This window comes from Phaseolus vulgaris, chromosome 6, assembly GCF_051622355.1.
Source record: "Phaseolus vulgaris cultivar YP4 chromosome 6, ASM5162235v1, whole genome shotgun sequence".
In the NCBI taxonomy this organism is placed as follows: domain Eukaryota; kingdom Viridiplantae; phylum Streptophyta; class Magnoliopsida; order Fabales; family Fabaceae; genus Phaseolus; species Phaseolus vulgaris.
In genome coordinates, this window is record NC_143503.1 from 24,898,274 (window position 1) to 24,925,086 (window position 26,813).

The window sequence follows — 26,813 nt, forward strand, 5'->3', positions numbered from 1 at the left end:
ATTTTCTTAATATGTATTTAATTTTTTGTATGTATACAAGGAATTTTTAACCTCATCTTTTTTTTTATTAGGATTCATACATTCCTTAAATATCTCAATTTATCTAATTTTATTGATAAAAAAATGTTCAAATCAATAATAAAAGAAGTTTTAAATTTTTATCATTACATCGAGATATTCAACACTCTTACAATCTATATATCTTTATTTTATTGTTAAAAAAAGTTCAAATCAACAATAATACAATCTGTAAATATTTATCATAGGATAGACATTTTTTTTATCAATAGTAAAAAATAAATAAATGTGAAATGATGGTTAACTCTTATACAACTCGAAAAGAACCTCCAAAAACTTTTCCTAAAAAACACTCCAACAAACAAGGAAAAAATCAATAACTCAAACACAATACTAAATCAATTTCACACAAACTAAAGGATCAAGACACCCGTCAAAATATGAAAAACAAGTTGAGATACCTTGAAAGTTATCCCATTATAGCATAGACATATAGAATGCTCTTACAATCCATATGTCTTCATGATATAAAATGCGTAAACAATTCTTAATTTAAAAAGTTATATTTAAACATGACAAATATATGCTAATTCCCATGAATCTAATGAATCTAATGAGAGTTTGAGATTTTTCTCTCACACTTTACAATAGAAATATTCTTATTCTCAAAAATATTTATCACTTTTTTTTCTCTACATACATGAAAACTACCTTTCTCATTAAGAATTCTTGATCTTTAGTGTTCAACTTTATTCTCAAGGAGGAACTCATGCAACAATGTGGGCAACATACTAGTTTGTTAATATAGTCATATTATTTTAAGCATGAACAAGAAGTATAATATTATTATACATATTTTACATTTATCTTTGTCAAAAAATTAATGTTATATTATTATTATTAAATTTAAAACACTAATATTTTCACATAAGTGTTCGTTAGTTTTTATATAAAAAAAAAACATTTCTTAGCATAGGTTTAGAGTAAGCCAACTTCATTTGTTTTTTTATAAGTAAAAAATACTTATACATAATGCACTAATCATTCCTAGTGTCTAAGTTGTGAACACATATCAATACACATTGTACATATAGCACTTTATGCTTAACAGAAAACTTACTGAAGCAGTCCAGCAGAGAAACAATCCTCAATCCCCATACAAAGACTAATATTATTGTCTCCTCTTACCCTTCTCAATACATTACAAAACATCTTAAACTTTCACTCTATTATCATTCAAAAAAATCCTTCAGATTTGAATAACATGTTGCCTCAGAATACTCCTGTCCCCGTTCCACATCTTCTTCCAAACTTTAATCAACTTCAACACAAATACATTGACGGAATGGACCTTATACAACCTCCTGCAAACTTTATTTATTTTTTTATTTTATTTGTTATTTAATTTCGGTTTAAACGAACAAGTCTTCAAAAAATTTAATACAAATAATTCATTTAGTGTACTTTGCTTCAACCAACTCTATTAGCATCTTCCATGTAATCAATGCAAATTTTCCGCAGATATTCGTGCTGATCTATGTAAAAAAAACTTTTGCAAATTATTCCAACATGAGCATCTATTGCAGATCTTACTTGAGTAAACGCCAAGGATAATGGTTTCAACCAAATCTAATTTTTTTTGAAATATGCATATATATGGAAAGAAAACATATCAGAAGAAAGTTAAAGAACTTATACTTAATTAATATCCTTAATAAGCGCAAGTGTGTATGTCTTAAACGATATGTGTGTTAAGCCGTAGAACTCGATGTCAACAACAACGGTTAACATTTTTTTTTTTTATCAGTAATAACAAATATATATAAAAAAAATAAATTACTGTGAAACAACCTTATAAAAAAAAACATAATCCAACATCTACCAAACCTTTCAAATCCATCAAGCAAAAGCACCAACCACTCTAAAAACCTAAATATCATTAAATAATCAAACGCGTGCATTCCAAATATTTCAAACACCCCTAAACCCTAAAGAGCCAACAAAGCAATACAACAATCATCCACCATCCATGAAACTAAAAAATTCGGAGTTCTTTATGATGACTTATATACAAATATATCTATATATATATATATATATATATATATATATATATATATATATATATATATATATATATATATATATATATATATACCCAGAGAGATATGTATAAATTAAAAAAGTAAAACAATTTATTTTATAAATAGTCTCTTAAAAACAACCATAAACAACATTTAAATCCAGGATTAAATAACAATGGAAATCGTCTTTAATGAAACAAGAACATTAAATGCAAACACAGTTATAGAAAATCACAATGAAAGCAGCAGAGTTTGATGTAAAGAAATGGCTAATTAGGGATTGGGATTGGGATTTTGAGCAGTTGCCCTTGCAAGATCCGTCTGATGCCTATCCGCCACAGCAGCTACCCCCATCTGCCTTGCCTCTGGAGCTATGTATGAAGACTGTGCTCCATTTCCTGCAACTTTATACTCAAAATACCAAGTATAAGCAAATCTCAGCTCAGAACAAATTCATGACTGTAATAGAAAAAAAGTTAATAATCAAAACATATATATTCTACAGTTTATTCAAGTACCTTAAATAATTAAGCTTATTCATTAATGGAGCGAGTAATAAGAACATGTTTGCTTTGATTAAATATAAAATATTGTATGTACTCTTAATTTGTTGTATATTTGTGTAATTTGTTTTAATATAAAATTGAAATAAAAGGCTCAAACAAAACTTTGAACTCAAGATCATCATTTCATTGGGACTGACATTAAGGAAAAAGAATAATATCAGGAATATACGTTAACAAATCATACATGAAAGACAAAAGACAGGTAAGCTTTGCCTTCTACAGAAAGAAATGAACATTTCTTTTCTAGTAAATAGTAAATATTTTAAATGCAAATGCGTGCTTGTATGATAGAAAAATACATAATTATTAAAACTATGATTTTAAATTTTTATCCAATCTGTTTATATATTTTGATCTGCTAGTGTATGGTCATTATTAAGTCCAAGCAGCTATCTAAATATGCAACAATTGGCACGAAATAGCAGTGTTCATTTAACAATTACATAAGCAACAAATGTTTAATTAACAGTAGTTTTCATGCAGTTAAAATTATTGATAATTAGTACACAAGCTTTGTTGCTTTGCTACCTTGATATGAGGATGTATCAAAGGACACTCCAGCCAATGGATCACTATTCAAATGAAGCAATTGGTCTTGCTTAACTTCCTCTAGCATACTCTTTTTGTTCCTGTTCTTCTCATCTTCAGCTAAAAGGACAATGCCTCAAAATTAGTGACACTATATCTCCATTAATGTTTTGCCAATTGGCCTAATGAAACAGCTTTATGCAGAAACATGCAAACATATATTCCAAAGAGGAAAACAACTTTACCCTCTCTGAGCAAAGCCTTTCTCTTAAGATATTCCATTTCATGCAACATTGTCTGTTCTTCCATCATTAAATTGTGCAATTGGTTTTGGTAGTAAGCCTGTTCTGGTTGAAGTCGGAGTAGTAGATCCTGCGTATGAATACACATACCATATGAATGTGACAATAGCATAAAAATGTTTGAAACCGATTAGCTATGTAGCTACTCTAAAAAAACATAGATCTGAACATAGATAACTATGAAAAGTTTCATCCACCACAACATAAGACAAGGATCCTACCATTGTGGTAAGAATTACCTTACTAATATTACAGCAGCAACAAATTGATTATGCAGATCATATAATGCTATTTAATTCACTTCAAATATTGAGAGATAACATTTTCCATTACATTCATTTAAAAAAAAAACATCAATAACAATAATCACCTCCAGAATTTTGACCCGTTCTTCTAAATCTTCAACAATTTTCTTCTTCTTCTGCCTTGATCTTTGTGAATAAAGTCTGTTAGAGAACATTCTGCGGGGAAATTGAAGACGATTATGTTAGAAAACTTCCATGTAACAATCACTACAAAATTGAAATAAAATAACCTACCTCCTTAATTTTGGATCCATTTGTTCCACAGGACCTTTATCATCCTTTTCAGCTTGGGATTGTTCAGCATTTGAAGAAGAATCCAGAATCATCTTTCCCTTTCCCATCCCTTCACTTTGCTCCATTAGCAGAATGGATTGATTTCTAAGTGAAAAAAAAATGCTTTTGGTTAAAGGGGGAAGGAGGTAATCAGGTTGATTAAAACTTCTATAGCATCATTAATATTGATGCTGATTATGTGAAGTTGGCTTAATACTCTTGTGATACAGAAATGAAGGAACAGGTTTTAACAAGACAACAAATTAGTGTAGCTGTCTCCTGCAGCATGCAAAGGAGAAGAACACCCCTCGTATTTAAACTACTCCCTCGCCTGAAACCCTTCCTCATTTGTATGTGTTGGCCCTATGATATCCAAACTTTTCAAATCACATGCCCGCATGGACGAATGAATGCTTTGGCTTAGTGACCAATGAATGCTTTGGCTTAGGGCCACACTGACCCCACTACTTATATATTTTTATAAGAATAAGGATAATATACGTTTAGAACTCACATTTTTTTATATAATTACCCAATTACAACTTTTAATTTTATTATTTTAATATTTTTTATATCATTTAATTTTAAATTTATTTTTTATTATATTTATTTTTAAACTCATAACATTTGTATACAAACTTTAAGTGGTCAAAATATATCATTTTCCTAAGTTTTGTTTATAATAAAATAATAATTTTTTTAATAGTTAAGTAGATGAAATGAAACTGATGTGAACGTATTATTCTCTATTTTTTATTGAATAATTATTTTTTACACTCTAACAGTAAAAGACAACCATTCAACAATTATTTTTGAAATAAAATATTATATTTATAGTAAAATAATATTTGTTTTATGTCAAATAAATGAAACTGGTGTTAATATGCAGAACTCACCTTATATAATACAAGTGGATGCAAACCTCACCTTATAAGTCAGTTTGATAAGGTTGAATTAGACTTAAAATTCACTTTTTAATATGGTATCATAGTCATTTTGAGTCTATCCTAGCGATTGTTTGTTGGGCTTATCAGGACACCCGTTATCCGTCTGTTATGCCATAATATATAGTCTCACACACGAGTTGGTAGCATCGGCGTGAGGAGGTGTTGGAGATCCAACATTGACTAAAGATTAAGACATTTCATAGTATATAAGTGATCATAGTATATAAGTGGGGCAAACCTCACCTTATAAGCCTAGAGATTAAGACATTTCATAATATATAAGTGATCATAGTGTATAAGTGGGTGCAAACCTCACCTTATAAGTCTAGAGATTAAGGCATTTCATAGTATATAAGTTATCTATATAAGTGGGTGCAAACATCACCTTATAAGTCGGTATTATGAGGCTGAGTTAGGCTTAAAGTGTACTTATTAATACATCCTTTAATACTTACAAGTTTATGTTATGAATAAAATTTATTTGACACTTTAATAGTAAAAAACAACTACTTTATAATTTTAAAAATAAAATATTATATTATAAGAAAATAATATTTTTTTCAAATATTAAAGTGGATGAAATTGTTGTTGATATATCATTATCCTTATGTTTTGGCTCTCATTCTCTCTGGTAAACAATTACTTCTCTTGACCGCCTACACTTTTTATTAGGAAGAAAACATTACAATAAAATTATTAAATAAAAATTAAATTTAGAGACAAAAAATAATTAGTCACTGCATTAACTAAATTAGATAAAGACTAATTCAGAATACGAAGTAATTATATACCAATTTCAAAACTATTTTATAATTTTTTATTAATAATAAAAACTACTTTAAATATTTATGATTTTTTTAAGTTTATAAAATGTTTCTAATATAGTCAAATAGTAACTAATTATTTTAATTTTTAAAATTAGTTTTTAGTGAAATAAATTCTATTGTATATATTTTATAAGAAAATGTTTGATGAAACGTAAAATTTATTGGATATTAAATATTAACTTTCTTTTCTTTTCGTTGCTGTTCTTTTTTTTTTTCATCTTTGTATTTCTAATCTTTACTTTTAAATTTTTATTATTATATTTTAACATTTTCATTCACTATAAGAAAATCATGAAATAGAAACCAATTTGTAGAAACCAAAATAATTAGTTGCAATAGTAACTAAATTAGAGACCATTTTAGAAACTAAAAAGAAATTTGGTTTCTAAATTAGTTTCTATTATTTTTTTATTATTGTTAAATAGTTTCTAAATTTGTATATAATTAGCAACCAAAGTTTTTGCTATCAAATTTAGAAACTAAATAATTGGTAATTAAAACCTTAGTTTTTTTTTATAAAGTTTGGTAATTAAAACCTTAGTTGCTAATTAGATACTAATTTAGAAACTATTTAACAATAATAGAAAATAATATAAACTAATTTAAAAACCAATTTTTTTTTAGTTTCTAAAATAGTCTCTATTTTAGTTTCTATTGTAACTAATTATTTTGATATCTAAAAATTAGTTTTTATTTCATGATTTTCTTGTAATGATAGCTTACATTATATTATTATTCTAGTAGTTTTACGATAAAATCGTTCTACTTTTCTTCTCTAGCAAGTTTTATGGCGACAGTTTTTTTTCTTTTTGTAAAAAGGTCCACATGTTATATAGAATCAGTTTTAAAATTTTTGAATGTATATGTATTTTTCTTTTTTAAGTGAAACCTATATTTCTAACCCATGTACATATAATTAGTTTTTAATTTGGTTCTTACATGTAAACATCTATTAGTTAACTGATTTTCTTTCCTGTATTATACTCTATTACATTTCCATGTGTTTTTTTTATCAGCAATTATCTTTCCATGTGTAAAGCACCAACAATTGTAACTGAAATTAAAAGGATTCAAAAAAAAAATTATTGTGGGGTTAGGGACACAAAACTGTAATTAACGTCTGAAATTTTGCAATGCAATAGTTTCCTATTAAAAGTATACTGTTTACAGATATTTTTTCCTAAAACATGAGTGAAAAAAAATAAAAATAATAAAAGGTATTAATTTAATAAATAAAATAAGATAAAATTAATTTGATGGGAAAGTATAAGTTTTGTGCAGTAAAAGACTAAAAAAATAACTAGAATGAATGCACTAGAAGAAGAGATGAGCCCGGGTAAGAAAAGACCTTCCGCTGCAATTTAATGAAGCTTAATCTCTTTGAGGCTACAGATAGGGACCACAATGAAAAAAAAAAAAAGAGAGAGAAAAAAAAAAGGGAGAGTAGAAAATACTATTAATGAAATCATTAATTTTAGTATTTAAAATATTTAATACTATATTAATTAAATTAATTATTATTTTAGGGATTAAAAAAGTTATTACTTATAATAAAGTTTATAAATTTATTTTTAAAATGGTATTTAATTTATCAAGTATTTGCTAAGTAATTAGTAGTTAAATCATTAATAACTAGTTAGATATTAAAAGATAGTTTATAAATTTTATTAATAATAAAATTTACTTTAAATAATAATATATTTAATCTATAAAATAATATTTAATTTTTTTTATAAAAGCTTTCATTTTAGGTATCACTATTCAACTTGATATCTCAACTAGACTGACACTTCAAGTAATAACAATTATTTGTCATCACATGAAAAAAGTATTATTATTAAAAAAAGGAAAGAAAATACAAAAATATGCAAATATGTTAACGATACATAGGTAGACTATACCTATTCATAGAGAATTCTAATAACAAACTAGATGGAAGCCTATTATACCAATGAAATTATACTCTATGAATAAATCTTAAATTAGCTAACTTATCAGCACACAGATTCCACTCACGAAAGATATGATTAACACTACACCTGATTTTCTCAGTAATTAAGACAAGTATTCCATCGATTATAAAACATCCACAGAACATTAGTCATACTAGTAAACGCAACATAAACCAAGGCAGAATCACATTCAAGTCAGACATTAGTAAGCCTAATCTTTTGAGTTTCCTCTATAGCATGTATAACTCCACCATAAAACATAGTAATCATAGCAGTCTGAACTTCAAGAAACGCAGAGAAAGCACCAATAAACTCCCTCATATTCCCACGAAAAATACATTCACAAGTAACAAGACCAAAATACCCCTAGCAGCTCCATCAGTGTTAATTTTAACCTAGCCTAGTGAAGGAAACTTCCATCTAACAGGAAGAAGACGAAGAACTTTACCACTGCGAGTATTAATACCAAAAAACTTAATCACATTGAAATCCAACATATCATTCTTCATTGAAGTTTTAGACGAATTTCCTACTAGAAAAGTTAGATCTTTAATTACCGAAATAGTCCTAAAACTTCAATCTTATCCTGAAATTTAGTATAATTCCTCATATGTCATACCATCCAAATAGAAAAAGTTATCACAACAAGCTTAGTCAATTTAACCAAAGGACCATCACTCTTAATAAAAGAAATAATATCATCCTTATTAAAGAAATGAGAAGTAAGAAAAATCGGTTAAACCCAACTCCAAATATAAAAAGTATTAGAATATTCAAAAAAATAAATGTTGAATATATTTCTCATGTTTTTCACAAAGCATATACATAGAACATATATGCAAACTTTTTGTCTAATATGTTAATCTGTAGGAAGTCGCCCATAAAAAATAATATTTAATTTAGCCAATAACTAATTATATTTTTCTCTAAAATTAATTTTTATTTTGTAGTAGAAGATATCATCTATATATATTTATTTAATTTATTAATTCATTTTTTCATTGATGTAATCTCATTTATTTTATTTATTTCAGTTATTATATATTTGTTTTGTTTTATTTACTTCAAATATTTTATTTATCTCTAATTGCTAGTCCATTTTATCTATTTTATTTTATTTATCTCACTCCTTTATTTTATTTTAGTTGTCATAAAATCATAATTTTGCATTAGTTAGAAATGTACATCATTTTGTCATCAAAATAACAAACAAGTCTTAAAAAAAAACTATCAATTTTTAAAAAAATTAACAATCATTGGACTAATTTCAATCATTTCCATATTACAAGTGTGGATAATCTAAAATTTGAACCAAGAATAAAAATTAATTTAATGAAAAAAAAATATATAACCAAACTTAATATTAAATATGTTTGAAATTAAACATATATTTTTTTAAACAACCAAAGTAATTAATTAACGGTATCAAATATTTCATCATAATTAACGACACATGGAATTTCTCTTCATTTTTTTCATAAAATTTTAGCGATTAAAATCATTTTTCCGTTGTAAAGTAAATATATCGGTTTACAGTTATGTGTATGTTCACACATTCATACATATACAAATGTAGATCAAATAGTGAATTCAACAACAACTTGCTTCCTTTCAAAACCAAAACAACATTTCTATCAAAACCACAAACAATTTAGATTGGAGGAACAACACACATCGTATGATAATATTGAGATTATTTAGAAAGAAATACTGAACAAATAAGGTAATTTACACTACTACTCCAACTCTAATCCCCAGCATTTTGTCATTTTTTAATAAATGCACCAGTTTTTTTTAAAACTTTGGACTCATTCATTTGGCCCAACATTTTTAGTATTTGTCATCCACTTTTTACATACACAACCAACAACAGTTTTTTGTGATAAACAAAATAAAATTATTAAAGAAAACTGGTACTACATTTATACATCTAAATAAATTTTAGATATTTGTATGACTTCTTTCATCTTATATTTAATAAAAATAATCATTTAAGTATTTGTGTGATTATGGACACAATCTTATACTCAATATCTCTTCTTGAAAATTTATTAAAAAAATTTTAAATAAAATTTATGCAAATCAGGTTGAAAATCTCACATCGACTAGAGATTAGAGTCTTTCATAGTATATAATTGAATGCAATATGATTAATATGATTCATAAGAGTATTAATCATAGTCACTTACATTATTTTATACTCTAATGAATGTGAATCATACAAAATGTAAATTTTTTAAAATATAAATATTTTTAAAATTAAAAAATATAACAAACAAATATCTCTTTGACTTTAAGAGCTACATGATACCTAATTTTCTATTGTGAATGGAAATATCTTCGGACAAAGTAAATGTTTGTCGGATTCACTTTGACTTTTAAAATTGCGTAGTCCCTAATTTTTTATTTTGAATGAAAATTCTTAGGAGTAAGGTCATTGTAGAGTCCAAATAAAAAAAAATATTTAAAAATATTTTATTTATCTTTCACATATGTTTTTGTTGCTATCTTTTGAAAAAAATAAACATTCTAAAAAATAACAATTTTTAACCTATTTAATTAAAGGTGTCGTTTCAGGATGAACGTTCTAAGGTGTAATTCGCATACTATTTATTTTTTTTAGATTTTTTCGTTGTTTTTCTTTTTAAACTATGGGTGAACACTTCCTCTATTTTTCAAAGATTTTTATCATTGTGCCCTCGTGATCCCAATTACGACACTATTGCTTATGCTTTAATAGTTAAAAATAAATATTTTGAAATAAAATTACAATTGAAAATAGTAATATTAATATTAATTTTGGAAAAGGAACTTAAACATAATTTACGATTTATATCATTTTTGGAAAATAAAAATAAAATAAAAATAATACAAGTTATTGATTTAGTTAGAAAAAAAACATTCATTAGTTGAACCGAAAAATGATCACTAAAACTTCCATACAAATTGGTCATTAAATTTGTCATTCATTTATTTCGGTAATTACATAAAGTCACTTAATTGTTTACTCATTTCAGTGACTAAATCAACTATAGATTTCAATATATTTATTTAAAATGTTAAATATAGTTAAGGATTCATTTAAGTGTCTAGGTGAAATAGCAATATCAAAAAATTAATAGTTTACTATATCTTGAAAAGGTAAATATTTTGAAATAAACTAGCAATTAATGGTATTAATTTTTAAAAAGAAATTAAAAGTTTAAAAATATAACAATAATTTATCAAAGTAGGTTATTTCTTGAAAAAGTAAATTAAAATAAAAAATAATACAATCAATAATTTTTTTTTAATATATGATTTTTGATATAGTTTATATATATATATATATATATATATATATATATTTTATTTTAATAATATTTTTTTATATGGTAACAAATAATTGTTATTATTTGAGTTGTCAAGCCAAAATGTCAAATTTTATGCCTAATATAAAAGTTAAAAAAAATTAATAAGAAAAAATAGGTTATCAAGTTGGATAAAATATTGATCACTAAATAAGTCATAAAAAATAATTATTGATTTCGATCACTGATTTATGTGACTAAATCATTAACTGAATTATGTAATTAGATGAGGCATTATACGTATATGATAAAAAAAATAGTGATTGATCACTTAATCAGTTACTAATTTTATTTGTGACTAATTTTTAATATTTAGACCAAAATTGTAATTTTTATATATAATATTATTTTCTATTTCTCGAATTATCTACCTTGATCATCTTGCAGATAAACTTGTTTTTTAAAACTGTGGGTCTGCCAACGTTTTAATAGGCTTATTTGAAAAGGATTTTCTTAAGTATTATATCAATTATTTTATAAATACTGTATACTTTTTTTTTCATTTAGACGTTTCTAATCACTATATTCAATGCTTTATTAATTTATCTCCTTGAAATATTGGTCCAGCATTTAAGATTTTTTTAATTTTGTCTTAATTGGAACTAATGTTGAGAAGCTAGAATTCAACTTAATATAAGTTATTAAAACTTTATGTGAATCGTACGTTTCGAATATATAAAATAAATGGCAAATTTTCCCACACATCCATAACTTTGTCCAACGTCTCCATATTTTTTTTATTCCAACAATATTTTACATTTTCATACCTTTTTTAATTTTAACAATATTTTTGTTTTATAAATAAAATTCATGTTAGACATCACTATGTTATTTGACATCTCAGTTAGGCTGACACTCCAAGTAACAACAATCATTTGACATCACATGAAAAAAGTATTATTAAAAAAAAAAATACAAAAATATGGAGAGACTAGACCAAAACTCATATGTTAACAAAAACTATACATAGGTAGACTATATCTATTAATAAAAAAATTTAAGAATAGACTATATGTAAGTCTATTATATCAATGAAATGATTCTCTATGAATAAATCCTAAATTAATTAGTTTATCAGCACACGCATACGAAAAATATGAGTAACCCTAAACTTGATTTTAACAATATCTTTTTAAGAAGTATGATAGAGTTTGGTATTTTTTTTTCTTCATTTTCAAGTGATATTAGTTGTTTATGGTGATTAATGATAAATGTTTATGATTAATATAAATTTTATGATGTTTCATTGATTGTGGTTGAATTTTTGTTTTTTTTTAATTACAGAAGTTCAAAAGAAAAACTTACAAGATATAAAAATGGAGTATAAAACTAAAAAAAATAAAATCTCAGACGATAGTATAGTTTCAACGCAGTCGGAGAAAATTGAAAGTGTTACAACCGAAAGAGTGATATGTTGATGCATATGAAGTTATTTAAAAGATAATATTATATTTCATCTAGAGTTATTTAAGAAATTTAAAAAAAATAAAACTACTTTTCCCAATTTATATAGAAATGCATGAAAAACATAAGATGGAGAAAGAATTTGCCAATATAAATTACATCTCTAAAGTGATATTTTCAAGCCCTATGTGTTAATAAATGGGCAAATTTATGGGCCCAGCCAGAAAACATGATAAATTTATAAATTTGGAATTTTTTTTCTTTTATTTATTAAAGATAAATCTATTTAAATAAATTATATCAAATAAAATGTAATTCCTTTTTCTAGATATTTAGTTATGTAACTTTTTTATTTTAAAACATCAGTTTCAAGTGTGGAAACCACCTTTTCAAACTAAGTTTGCAGAGTTTGAGGATTTAACAGATCAGACCTAAAAATTGTTCGTCAGTATTTAGGTTTAAAATAAAAGGATTCGTTATTCATGTATTCAACCTTAGTTCTTCCTATCTTCTCATATTTTCACAACATATATTCTAACATAATATCAAATGTTTCATATTTAATATTAAATTTTATTCTTTTCAAATACATTATTAATTTAAATTTCAAATTTAATATAATTTTTTAATACACTAATTAACTTTATTTTCAACTTAAATTCTCAAAAATAGACTTATTTGTTTATAAGTTAAATTTTAATTTATAATTATTTCAAAAATCAATATACATAATAGGATCTATTTTCAAATTAAGTTAAAAATACATTGTGTAAGGGATAAAACAATTTTGAACAAAATGTAATTGTCAAACTTAACAAATATGAGATTGAGTTTAAAGGGATATATTTCTTTGTGTTACATAGTTTATAAAATGTTACACGTAACTCCCAAAATTTATAATAATATTGTCTAAATATAATGTATTAAATTAAATTAATTTTAAATAATTATTAGTTTTAAAAATATTATATGATCAATATTTAATAACAAAATTAATAATTAATAATAAAAAATTTAAAAATAAACTTATCTCTTCGTAGGAAAAGAGATAAGTTAGAAATAAAGATATCTCTTTCTCCATTATTACATATATTAAAAATAAATAAAAATAATTATTTTTTCTATAGAAAATGGTGAGAAATAGTATTATTAAAACTAATGTACCTATCACTACAATAAAATTATTAAATATAAAATTAATTAGTTACTATATTAACTAAATTAGATATTATTTTATAAATTACAAAATTATTGATATCTAAAATAATTTTTATTATTAATAAAAAATTATAAATTATTTTTTAAATTAGTGTTTAATTAGTTGCCAATATTTTAATTATTCACTACTTTAGATTCTAAATGTTAAATAGATATTAATCTAAAAGTAATTTCTAATGAATGATCTTATTGTGGTATACAATCTCAAAAAGTAAGAGAAAATTCATTTTATTTTATAATTATTTTTTTCTCACTGAATTGTTTGTAGTTTCATTTCATTTATTTATTTGTTAATTTTATAACTATTTATCAAATAAGGTCTTGTTAATCTTATCTTATTTATTTAGTTATTTATTAATCTTATGACTACTTTTGTTCAGTGAAATATACAACCTTATCATGTTTATCTAGCTACTTTATAATTATATTTGTCTGGTGAGGTATCCTGGACTTCATTTATTTATTTAATAATCATCATTACTTGGTGGATGTTTATAATTAGTCTTCTTTAATCATTTATTGTTATTTAATTTATATATATATTACAAGAAATTAATTAAATATTAATTAAAGTTAAAAATAAAAATAATTAGTTACTATATTAATTAAATTAGATATTATTTTAAAAACTAAAAAATTATTTGTATTTAAAATAATTTTTATTATTAATATTTTATAAAGTAATTTTTAAATTAGTATGTAATAATTAGCTATTAAAATTTTAACTATTAATATTAAATTGAATTTGATATATTTTTATTTTAATATACACCTTCTTCGTAATATACTGTCATTTAAGTGGATTTATGTTATAAATTTTAATAAAATTCTAATTTATATACTTAATAATTGAAAAGATCAACTTATGGCTACAAAAACCAATCAAGTAATTAAGTTAGACGTCAAAGGCCCAAGTTCACATGCAAAACAAATAAGGGCATTTCTTCTTCCACCCCTGGTTTAATCCTACACCTCTATAGAGATGGTGAACTTATCATTTTCATTTTTCTCATCCATTCTTCATCTTTTTCATTATTTCTTTATCTTCTTCAACTCCTTTTCATCTTATTCACCTATTTTTGCTTGTAAGTCAATGTGGTTAAAGGGTGTGTGAAATGTCGTGATTATACAAACATTGTTTCATGCTTTTGGAATTTTTTTCCTCCCACTAAAACGAAAATGAGTTTATTTCTTCAAGCTTCATGATTTGGAATATAAATACATAATCCTTAATACAATACAATTTTTGTAATATGGATTGCACAATCCATAAAGTTTTTGGCTTCCACAATTCAAAATTTTAAAAAAAATGAATTCAGAAAAATATTTTTGGAATTTAAATAATTAAAAGGGTGGGAGAAATTATGAGGGTGCAATAAGAAATTATAGGGGTGCAGGAAGAAAAACTATACAACACCTAAGTTGGATTGAGCCCATCATGTTTACATGTTTAAGGGGACTGTTTCTTCCTACACCTTCATATGTTCTTCTGTCACTCCTATACAAAATATGAAAATACATTTTTATCCTTTTTATGTCACCCCATATTTCGGATTACATAGTTCGAAAGTTAATTTTGAATTTGGAAATAGCTTAAAAATTATGTAATCTATAATATATTTTAAAAAAATTATATTCTGAATCATATAATTAAGAGTTTGGATTTGAGAATAGCTTTCGGATTATATAATTCAAACATGTATTTAAAAAAGATTTTCGGATTACATAATCTAGAAACTAATCTCATATTGAAAAAAATTCTAAATTATGTAATCCAAAAACTAATCATGCATATGAAAAAAGGTTTATGAATTACATAATCTAGAAGCTAATTACGAATTTGAATCCAAATTATATAATTCAAAATATTACATAAGAACATTTTTAATATAAAAAAATTTATGGAGATAAGAAAAGAATATATTGAGCTGCAGGAAGAAACAGTCGTTTAAAGATTAACATGTTGGATTTGTTCAACAGTCATGTTGCTACTGTGAAAGCGAGTATGAGAAAACTCATATTCACTGAGATAATGGAAATGATAATGTTTGATGAGAGATATTGTTAATGTGAGTATATTTTATTCTTTTGTTGTTTTTATTTTGTTTTAGACATGAACATATGTCTTTTTAGGAAGAATTCAATTTTAGGGTACATAAGAAATTCAGTTTGACAAAATTATACAAATATGAAGATAAATAAATAATATGTATTTAAAACAAATCTTTTAATTGAAATTATAACTTGAAATTCAAAACAAATTAACATACCTCCTTAACTTAGAATCCAACATATTTTGTTCTATATTAGAACTCATAAAGTCCTTGGAATTGTTTAGCATCCTTTAGACTAGAATCCATATTAGGAACATTCTTTTTCATTCAGTTTTATACCATCTCACTTTTCTCCATCTATTCTTTTGCAAGACAGAAAATCATAAATGGAATGATAGTTAGTGGAAACAAATTTTTAATCAACAAAATTACATCGTTCTTATTAATGAAATTAAACGTTCATCCTTTATTTAACAATCCAATTTTCATTGTATATTTTACATAAAAGGAAAGATGGCTCATAGTATGGATTCTGCTTCAAATGATATATATATGTTAATGAATATTTTTTGGTTCTTTTTACTATCAAGGTAAATTAATATTTTGTATCATTTTTTGCTTGAAATTTTCTCAAACATTGTAAATTTCTTAAAAAATTAAAATCAAAAGATGCAAAAAAGAAAATCTATCCTTAATAAGAATAAAAGGACAAAACAAAAAATATTTTGCTGGCTTTTCTTTTGAAAACTTTGGTTGTATATAATGAAGGTTTTGTTCCCATCTGGCTAAGGATCAGTTTCAAAGTGAAGGAGTATTCTTCTTAGTGAGTATTGAAATCTAGATAAATATCATAGTTTGTGGTCTTGTTAATATGACCCTTAATTTTTGTCACACATGAATATTCAGGCAAAGGATCTTCACATAAACAACATCAATATTAAGAATGCTATAGAAATTTTAATTAACCAAGTTGCCCTATTTAATCATTCAAATTGAGGATTTTCTTGTCATTAACTAATATAATTGTTTTTTTTATATCATCTTATATTTTTTTTTCTTCTGTAGATTTCTTTTGCATACATAATTATAATAAATTAGAATAAATTAATTCATTATTTTATTTTATTTTTTTAAAATTAAAAATATATTATAGTTATAAATTGGTAATGGATCTAATATCTAGTGCATTTGTTTCACATAAAATAATATAAGAAATATTGTTGGCAACCCTATAATTCATAGAAAGTAGTATAACTAAAGATGGTGGTGATTAAGAGAATTATTACTTTTCTTCTTAGTTGGTGGTCAGTTGTCTTCTGTCTTTTCTTCACCTCATTGAACGACTTCCTCCTCTTCTCTTGTTGTCCTCCTCTCTCTCGCAAACTTTCAGTTCATATGGTATATGTAAAAGACATTTTGATGCTCAAGTGAGATTTCGGTATTCAATGTTGAGTGTAATTAATGCGTGATGATAACGTACTTTTTCCCTTAAACTTAAGACTATTTATATGATTATTATGGATTCATTGTTATTGGACCGGATTAGTGTTTGGATCATGATTAAGAACACATTACCTAATGTTTAACCACTACTTTAGACTTGTTAATCCTCTATTGGACTTAATGAATTTGGTCATGTCGATCGACACTAACCGGATGCTAAAACTTTCATCCTTCATTCCATACCGATCAGTACAAATTCTAATTATTTTGTTTTTTAATTAGATGTAACCAACTAGAATCCATTTGTCTTTCTTATTTACCAAATAATAAAGGAAGAAAAAATAAAACGAGAAGAAATAAATAAAAAATGGAATAGCAACATAGTTGATAATAGAAGTCTTCCACATCAAACTTACAAGGTGGAGACCCTCCAACTAGAAATGAATTTTTTTAGTGTCATTCTGGACAAAGCTTGTTGAACTATTCCAAGTAAAAAAAATGATAAAGACCTTAATAGATATAAAAATATATTTGATCTTGAGCTACAAAGATAGTTTTTATTTGATTAATTGTTAAGAAGGTAGGTTATTTGATTTAAATTTTTTAAGTTATAGTATAAGAAGAAGGTTTGTTTTTCATATTTTTCATTAATTTATTATCTTTATAATATCTTTGTAATATCTATCAAACCCCATTTTGTCATAAGAAAAATGCAAAATAAGGTGAAATTTGTGAAAACATTAGAAGTTCAGGCCAAAACTTGGAGGTGTTAACGTTATTAATTTTTCAAAATTAGTGTAGTATACTAGATTTCTATAGATAGCCTAAAGAATGATATTTTCAGTGAGTTCAATAACGTCGCATAATTTATGTAATTTATAAGGAGAGTCTTATCACAACCATTTGATCCTTGTCTTTTTTAACTTGATTCTCAAATAATGTTTTTTTTTTATAGCCTTTATGCTTCTGGAAAGTAAACTATATATAATCTTTTAAAAAAATTATTTCTATAAGTTGTATTTTTATCCACAATCAAAATATTAAAAAAAATGTGTCTTTTATAAAAAAAATTAGTCAAATGTAATCACTAACGATATTATTATTGATCTAATTCCCATCCTATCTATTATTGATGTCCTTCCCATCTTATATTATGAATATGATTTTTATTATGCCATTCAATAGTCAATACTATTGTAATCGATTTTGAATATTTAGTTACTATACACTAGTTTTTATTCAATTCATACAATAAAATTATTAAATAAAATTTAATTATAAAGATAAAGATTAAAATAATTAGTTATTATATTAATTAAGTTAAAGATTATTTTATAAATTAAAAAAATATTAGTATTTAAAATAATTTCTATTATTAATAAAAATTTAGAAAGTAGTTTTTAAATTGATATTTAATCATTAGTTATTAAGGTTTTAGCTATTAACTATTTTATATTTTAAATTAGTTTTTATTAACTTTTTAAAAACTAATTTATAATCTAAAATATACTAATTATTTTTTATCTTTAAATTTAGTTGTTATTTAATAATTTTCTTGTTTTTTAAAAAGAAATATTTTGATCTAAATTAATAATAATAATTTTTAATTTTTGAAAAAGAATATTAAAATAAAAATAATAAATAGTGATTGATTTAATAATGAAAAAAACATTAACTAATTTCACAACAAATTAGTCACTAGTCACAAAATTCAGTGAAGTTCATCGTTCATTGATTTTAGTAACTAAATTGCTTATACTTTTAGTCATTAAATTAAATTGGTAACTCATCTCGATTACTAAATCGCACAATATTAAATATCAATATTATTCTGTTTAATTATTTAGAGAAATATTAATATTGAAACATTAATAATTTTCTATCTTATAAAAATAAGTATTTTGAAGTATTTTTTTGCTAATTGAATTAAAATAAATATATATATAATTTTAGGAAATATTTTGCGATGAAAAAACAGGTTACTTATTTGGACTAAAATGTAATCATTAAAATTAGTCATTGTTTTACGTCATTAATTTTTTTTTCTTCACTCATTCCACAATTGATTTCTATTACTAAATTGAGTAGTATATAGCATTGATCATAAGAACAAAGACCTCTATTATTTTGAGTTATATGTTTTTGGTAATCTTTAATGTTGCAAACATGTTTTTACTGGGACGACCTCCTACCAACCTTTACTATACTTATTTGAAAAAAGAATTTTCCAAAGAGTTTTATGAACTCAAATTTTCTTTTAGAATGTTGTATATATTTATAAAAATAGTTAGGTATTTATTTTATATAATATAATGACTTTCTTTGATAAAAAATATTTAATGAAAATGTTAAGCATGTTTGTAAATCTATTTAGTATTCACCTTAAATATTATTATTTAAAAATTAAAAATTTATATTTTTTAAAATAAATATTTTATAAATTATAATATAATTTTTGGAAAAAATTAAATGTAAAAAATTATTAGGTAAATTATTTTTGGAAAATCAAAATAAAAAAAAACAATAAAATTAGTGACTAATTTAATAACTAAAACATTGCTCACTTAGATAGATGAAAAGTTTGTCACTAAACCAATAACAAAATTGGTTGCTAAATTTGTTACTATTTTTGTCTCTAATTTTTGTCATTCAATTAGTCACATATTTTTATAATTAAAATCAGTCACTGATTTTTTTCTCCAAAAAGTTACATTTTGTCACAATATCAATCATTATATGTTAGTAGTCTAGGAAATGGTGATAATCTCACTCTTCTTATATGACCTCATTATTTATGAAAATACTGTAAACTTGTTTTTTTTAAAGCTATCATATGACCTTCTAACAACTTCATTAGATTTTTTTGAAAAAAAAATCCAAGTTGTTTTATCAATTCTATTCAAAGTCCCACCTTTTTAGCTAATTTTGTAGTGGATATCAAAGTCAACTTCTTAAGTTTAGTTATTTAAAAGAGTTTGATATGTCAAAATGACGTTCATTCTAAAGAAGATATCTTGGACACCAATGAAAAATTAAATAATGAACTATTAAAACCATCATTTCAAATTTTAAAAATAAAGATAAGGAAAACTTCTCTTTTTTTTAAAAAAAGTCAAAAGCTTTAGAGAAAATACATATAAAATAATCATTCTCAAATATTAGATGACCAAATTTTTGAAATAACAATCTTATAAAAATCATGTTGATGGGATAAAAGATTAAACTTATTATTAAGATCATCTCAAAAACACTCTTAGACAAAAGAGGATTAGACCATGAAGAAGATAAAACAAAATCTCATACATTTTTCGTTTGTAATGTGAGAGGTGCATTTAAGACATCAAAATCTAACATGAAAAGACCCAAGTTTAATTGGACACCTAATGCAAAAGTATTCATATTGTAGGCATGGTAGGCATGGTTAGTCAGTAGAAAAAAAAAATACATTTTGTCATGTTACCTAGATAGTGGGTGTTCATGTCACATGACACAAGAAAGATCGATGTTTCTAGATGAGAAAAAAGGAGGGCAAACAATATTTGATAGAAACCAAAAAGGAAAGTAATATGTATTGGACAAATATGTATGAATTTTATTCTCTATATTGAAAATATTGTTTTGGTAGATAATATCATACATAATCTTATTAGCATAAGTCAATTATGCGAGAGTTAATATAATATTTTTTTTTAACAAAAACACGTGTATAGTTACAAATGACAAGCCTACTATCTTTTATGCTAAGAGACAAGGTAACTTGCACAAAATATATCTAAATTAATTATCATTTCAGAAGGTCTCTTATCTGACCTTTTTCAAGAAAGATTATTGGGTCTAACTAAAAATTATGGTCATGCAAGTTTGACACTAATCTCAAAGCTATAAAAGCTTGACTCGTGAAAGTGTTGCCTAATACGTTTTTCAAAGACATTATTCCTTGTGAGACATGAATGAAGGGCAAACAAGTTAAAATATATTTTCAAAACAATAACAAAGTTTATTTATAAAGACCTTTTAAGCTAATACATACATATGGTCTTGTTATTGTAAATGACTAAATGAACATGAGTTAAAGTTAGATTTCTTACCCACAAGCATGAAACCTCCAAGGCCTTTTGTAAAATTCATAAAAATGTTCAAAAATAAAAAGACTTTGTGTATTGCATCTATCAAAGGTGACTATAAGGGAACGTTCACAAACAAATGCTTTGAACAATTAATGATACTTGTATTCATCATAATTTTTTGACTCCATAAACATCACAACAAAATGGTGCAATAGAGATTAAACACGTCATTGAAAGAAATGACTATACTAATGTTAAATTCTAATTCATTTTCTACACACTTATTGACAGAGGTAGTAAGCATAACTTGTTATTTTTCAAAACAAAATTTACATAAATAAGCCTTCGAATATGAATTGTGGAGAGGTATAAAAATCAATATATCATATTTCTATCATTTTTAATGTTAGTGATTCATCTTGAACAAGAAGGACAATCTTGGAAATTTAACTCCAAAAGTGATAAATGAATCATGTTTTGTTATTTTAAAACTTCAAAAGCCTACAAACTTTACAACTTTGGGATAATGATAGTTGAAGGAGTCATCCATGTGTGGTTTAATGACTACAATTCCAATAAGGAATTATAGAGTTAAACAATGCATTTTCTAGCAAGCATATAATGAAAAAAAGATGAAGGAAAAAAACACATATTTACACTCTAGTTAAACATTGTTGGTGTACATGATCCATGATTAGACAACATTAAAGGTACACCTAACACAACATTTGGCGATTAAGTTGAAAGGTGTGAGTCAACAAACAAAAACACTGAGATGATAAAAAATCATTCATCCTTTATGTTCCAACTGAGAAGGTTTGAGTGAGATTATGCTTCAAGGAAACTCAACATTCATCCATCAATTGAAATCTAAAATGGTCAATGAATGTTAGATAATCAAAACTAAGTACCTTCCATGAAACAAAAGCTTGATCAATTATTGAAGAATGGCCTCTTGAAGCTTCTGAAGTTGCTAAAGGACAAGAAAGTTGTTGGAACCTAGTGAGTCTTTTACAACAAGCTTGATGAACAATGCAATGTTGCGAGGAATAAAGTTATATTAGTGGCTAAAAGGCACTCAAATCAGGAAGACAAAAACTATACAAAAACCTATGCACCTATAGTAAAATTAGAGGCTATAAGCATCTTATTGGCATTTTTTTCTCATAATGATATGCAACTCTATTAAATAAATGTTAATTCTTCAATAATGACATCATGAAAACAACTTATGTGAAAAAATTCCTAAGATTTTGATAGTACAATTTTTTTCCACATGTTTAAAATAAGTAAAATAATATATATAGTTAAACCAAGTTATTAGAACATGGTACGAGAAGTTTAATTATTTCTTTAGAAAATGGTTTTACAATAAGAAAAATCAATATCCATAATCTTGAACAGAAAATGATTTTACAAAGAGGATTAAGCAATGAAAAAATTCGTGAGTTATTATTAACATGATGTTAATTATTGAAACGACTAGTAATTTGATATTAAGAAGTTTAATACATTTAAACCTTCAACAATCTTATTTGTTCTATTTATACATGTCTTATCGTACGTATTATTTTTGTTTATATTTATTATTGAATTTCTCACCGTTTAGAAATAATACTTTATTTATTCATTTATTATATATATATATTATATAGATAAATATAAATTTTATTAATTATTTTATTACTTGTCAATATCAATATTATAAAAGAAGTAAAATAAATTATTTAATTAGTTTTATGAATGTAATTAATAATAAGAATATATAAAACTAGGTTCTAAATTTAGTTTTTAATATTATAAAGTTATGATATTATGTTTCGATATTATTCATATGTTATTGATTTATTATCATTATTTTAATTATTAATTCAATCTTAATTCTAAAATTGATTCATTACAATTTTTTTTTATTAATTATTTTAAAATTATCATCCTTTAATTCTTACATAAATATTATACTTAATCAAATAACCATCAATTAAATCTAACACGATCTTATTAATAATACAAGTGATCTACTTCTTTATTTTGAAGTAAATTTTACAATGGCCTTTTTTTAAATTTATCCATTTATATAATTTCTATCAAAAGTACACTCAAAGTTGACAAATTATATGTTTGTACCTAAAGTTGTCTCCCTCTTTGCTACATTATCAATATCCTATAATTCCTTTGGTCAATGATTGTACACTATCAACAAACCTTTAATTTATTTAATAACACGTTTTTTTCTCACAGATTTAATAACACGTTAAAGGTACATTATCATTGTTGAAATCAATATGATAATAATGTATACCAAATAACATATGAGTAAGCACCTTCTTCTAATCTTTTTTTATATAATTTTGACAGATTTAATAAGCAGTGAACGGTGAATGAGAACTGTGTCGTAGCGGTTGGTACACGTATTCTCAGCCCATAAACCCTCTCTCACCTTAGCAGCAACCAAAGCAAATTGCAATTGCAACTTCTGCTGTCTCTGTCTTTGTTTCAATGCCAAAGGACACATGCGACCTCTTTATTTTTCTGTTTTTTTTTTTTCGAATTTTGTTCACTTAATCTCTTTCTTTGAGATTTTATGCCAATAATTATGGCCCTTCAGTTTTCTTCTCTCTTGCTCGCAAGTCACTTTCTTTCTTCTTAGTTGGATGGATTAAGTTTCAGTGCCATCTTGTTTGGATGCTGAGAAAATTGTGGGAAAATCAGGTTTTTTATTCTCTCTCTCTTCTTCCTATTCTGTCCTGGGGCTTAAATTCACTTGAGAATTCGCTGAACCCGGAAACAAATTTTCAATCTTTTCCATTTTCCCGTTATTATTATTTGTAGGTTGTTCATGGGCACTTCTCTGTACCACTGAATTGAATTTACTGAAGTACAGAGAGAGAGGGGGAAGAAAAATGGCCTACGCTCAAGGTTTTGCTCCAAATTTCAAATTGGGTTTTGTGTTTTCTTCTGGTTCGCCATCACAACAGAGATACCCTTTGATGTTTCCTGCAGCACACTGTGGATTTTCCCTCAAATTCTATGATGGGGTGTGTGCTAGATCCTTTAAGTTCCAAAACCCCTCCATTGTTGCTGCAAAACACTGTTCAGTGAGGGGTTTTAGGGTTCTGAAGTCGGTGGAGCTGGACCAGTTTGTGACCAGTGATGATGAGGAGGATGAAATGGGTGATGGGTTCTTCGAGGCAATTGAGGAGCTTGAGAGGATGACAAGAGAGCCCTCTGATATTCTTGAGGAGATGAATGACCGTTTGTCTGCAAGGGAACTGCAGCTTGTGTTGGTGTATTTCTCTCAGGATGGGAGGGACTCGTGGTGTGCATTGGAGGTGTTTGATTGGCTGAGGAAGGAGAATAGGGTGGACAAGGAGACCATGGAGCTCATGGTTTCCATCATGTGTGGTTGGGTGAAGAAGTTGATTCAGGAGCAGCATGGTGTGGGTGATGTGATTGACTTGCTTGTGGACATGGATTGTGTCGGTTTGAGGCCGGGTTTTAGCATGATTGAGAAGGTGATTTCCTTGTATTGGGAAATGGGGGAGAAGGAAGGTGCTGTTTTGTTTGTGGAAGAGGTTTTGAGGCGCGGAATCCCTTATGCTTCTGAGGACAAAGAAGGGCATAAAGGAGGGCCAACGGGGTATCTTGCTTGGAAGATGATGGTAAGCATTTGATATTTGATTTTTTTTACTTCGTTGGATAGTTAGTTAGCTCTTGTTTGAAACATTGAATTTAGTATTGAGGAAAGTCTTAGTTGAACGACTCATTGTGGGGGGTTATTTATCATTTGGTTCCCTTGACTTATATGATGTGTTAATTAGCTTGTTATTCTCATAGAATTGGTGTTTTTGGGTTTTTACCGTAAGTATCTATAATAGTTTGTTTTGGGTTGTTTGCTGATCTTCCCTTACTCAAATATACTGCCAAATTCTATTTTCTTAGTCATATTTGGGGCAAGAGCTGTGTGTGACTGGTAGCTGATTTTTCTTTTAGTGTCATAAGCCTATTGTGTCTAGTATCCACTTTACGTAGTTTTATTTACTCTTGGCGCAAAGATGTTTAGGGAATTTCTTTTCTGATTATCAATTATTTTACTTAGCCTGGATTGTGGAACAATATGAAGATTATGATAATTTACTGCCCCATTGTTTATAAATCATAACTCTTATTGGATTCTTGTTACGGTTTCATTTCAGGACTATCTTCGGATGTGTTAATTGTGAGTGTTTTATTTTGCAGGCTGAGGGTGACTATAGAAGCGCAGTAAGATTAGTGATTCGATTTAGAGAATCTGGTTTGAAGCCAGAGGTCTATAGTTACCTTGTTGCAATGACTGCTGTGGTTAAAGAACTGAATGAATTTGCCAAAGCTCTGCGCAAGTTGAAAAGCTTCACAAGGGCCGGGTTGGTGACCGAGTTAGATCTAGAAGATGTTGAGCTTGCTGAGAAGTATCAAACCGATCTATTGGCCGATGGAGTGCGGTTGTCCAATTGGGTGATACAAGATGGCAGACCATCACTATATGGAGTGGTCCACGAGAGGCTCCTTGCTATGTACATTTGTGCTGGTCATGGAATTGAGGCCGAGAGGCAGCTGTGGGAGATGAAGCTTGTGGGTAAGGAAGCAGATGGAGATCTCTATGACATAGTTCTTGCCATTTGTGCTTCACAGAAAGAGGTCAATGCCACAGCAAGGCTGCTGACACGGTTGGAGCTTGCAAACTCGCCACAGAAGAAGAAAAGCTTGTCATGGTTGTTAAGAGGCTATATAAAAGGCGGGCATTTTACTGAGGCAGCAGAGACTGTCATGAAAATGCTTGAGTTGGGATTCTATCCGGAATACTTGGATAGGGCTGCTGTATTACAAGGTTTGAGGAAAAGGATCCAGCAATATGGAAATCTAGATACTTATGTCAGGCTCTGTAAGTCCCTCTCTGATGCAAATCTTATTGGACCTTGTCTTGTACATTTGTATATAAGAAAATATAAGCTTTGGGTTGTGAAAATGCTCTAAGACTGTGTATGTATGGATTGATAGATAGGAACAAAATAGTGTGAAATGAAATGGGATGATAGTACTTGGTTCCACTATTTGGATTTCCTAAAATAGGTGGAATGGAACATTAAGGAATATGTTCCATTCCATTACATCAAAAGTACCCCTTTTTTGTTTCCTTATTCATTTCACTCCATTGTGTTCCATCACTTTCCATATCAGCAGATGGAAAATGAACTGTTACTATGCCAACCCTCTGTTCTTGAGCCACATTTGTATACCTGGAGCACTGATTTTCCTGGTGCTTGCTTACCTATATAATTTTGTATAGTTTTAATGTCAAATGGAACAATACCAGTGGAAGAACAATATTGTACTGTATATGATGATCTGTATCTTCTCTGGAATGAATTACCTGTGTATTTGATGGATGATGTCATAATATTTTGGAGAGAATTACTAATACATTGCTTTTAATAA

General features: G+C 26.2%; 2 protein-coding genes across 2 annotated transcripts; one reads left to right on the top strand and one right to left on the bottom strand.

Annotated features, from left to right (window-relative positions):
• Window positions 1-2,265: 2,265 nt before the first annotated feature.
• On the bottom strand, window positions 2,266-4,388 carry LOC137833089 (uncharacterized). Its single transcript, XM_068641462.2, has 5 exons — window positions 4,038-4,388; window positions 3,869-3,959; window positions 3,442-3,568; window positions 3,197-3,316; window positions 2,266-2,506 (listed from the first exon to the last, which is right to left on the bottom strand). The coding sequence occupies exons 1-5, from the start codon at window positions 4,160-4,162 to the stop codon at window positions 2,376-2,378; spliced, it is 594 nt and encodes a 197-aa protein (XP_068497563.2). The 5' UTR covers window positions 4,163-4,388; the 3' UTR covers window positions 2,266-2,375.
• A 19,248-nt stretch (window positions 4,389-23,636) lies between these two features.
• On the top strand, window positions 23,637-26,813 carry LOC137831502 (pentatricopeptide (PPR) repeat-containing protein). The gene is made up of 3 exons (XM_068639207.2): window positions 23,637-24,050; window positions 24,171-25,000; window positions 25,578-26,813. The coding sequence occupies exons 2-3, from the start codon at window positions 24,242-24,244 to the stop codon at window positions 26,349-26,351; spliced, it is 1,533 nt and encodes a 510-aa protein (XP_068495308.2). The 5' UTR covers window positions 23,637-24,050; window positions 24,171-24,241; the 3' UTR covers window positions 26,352-26,813.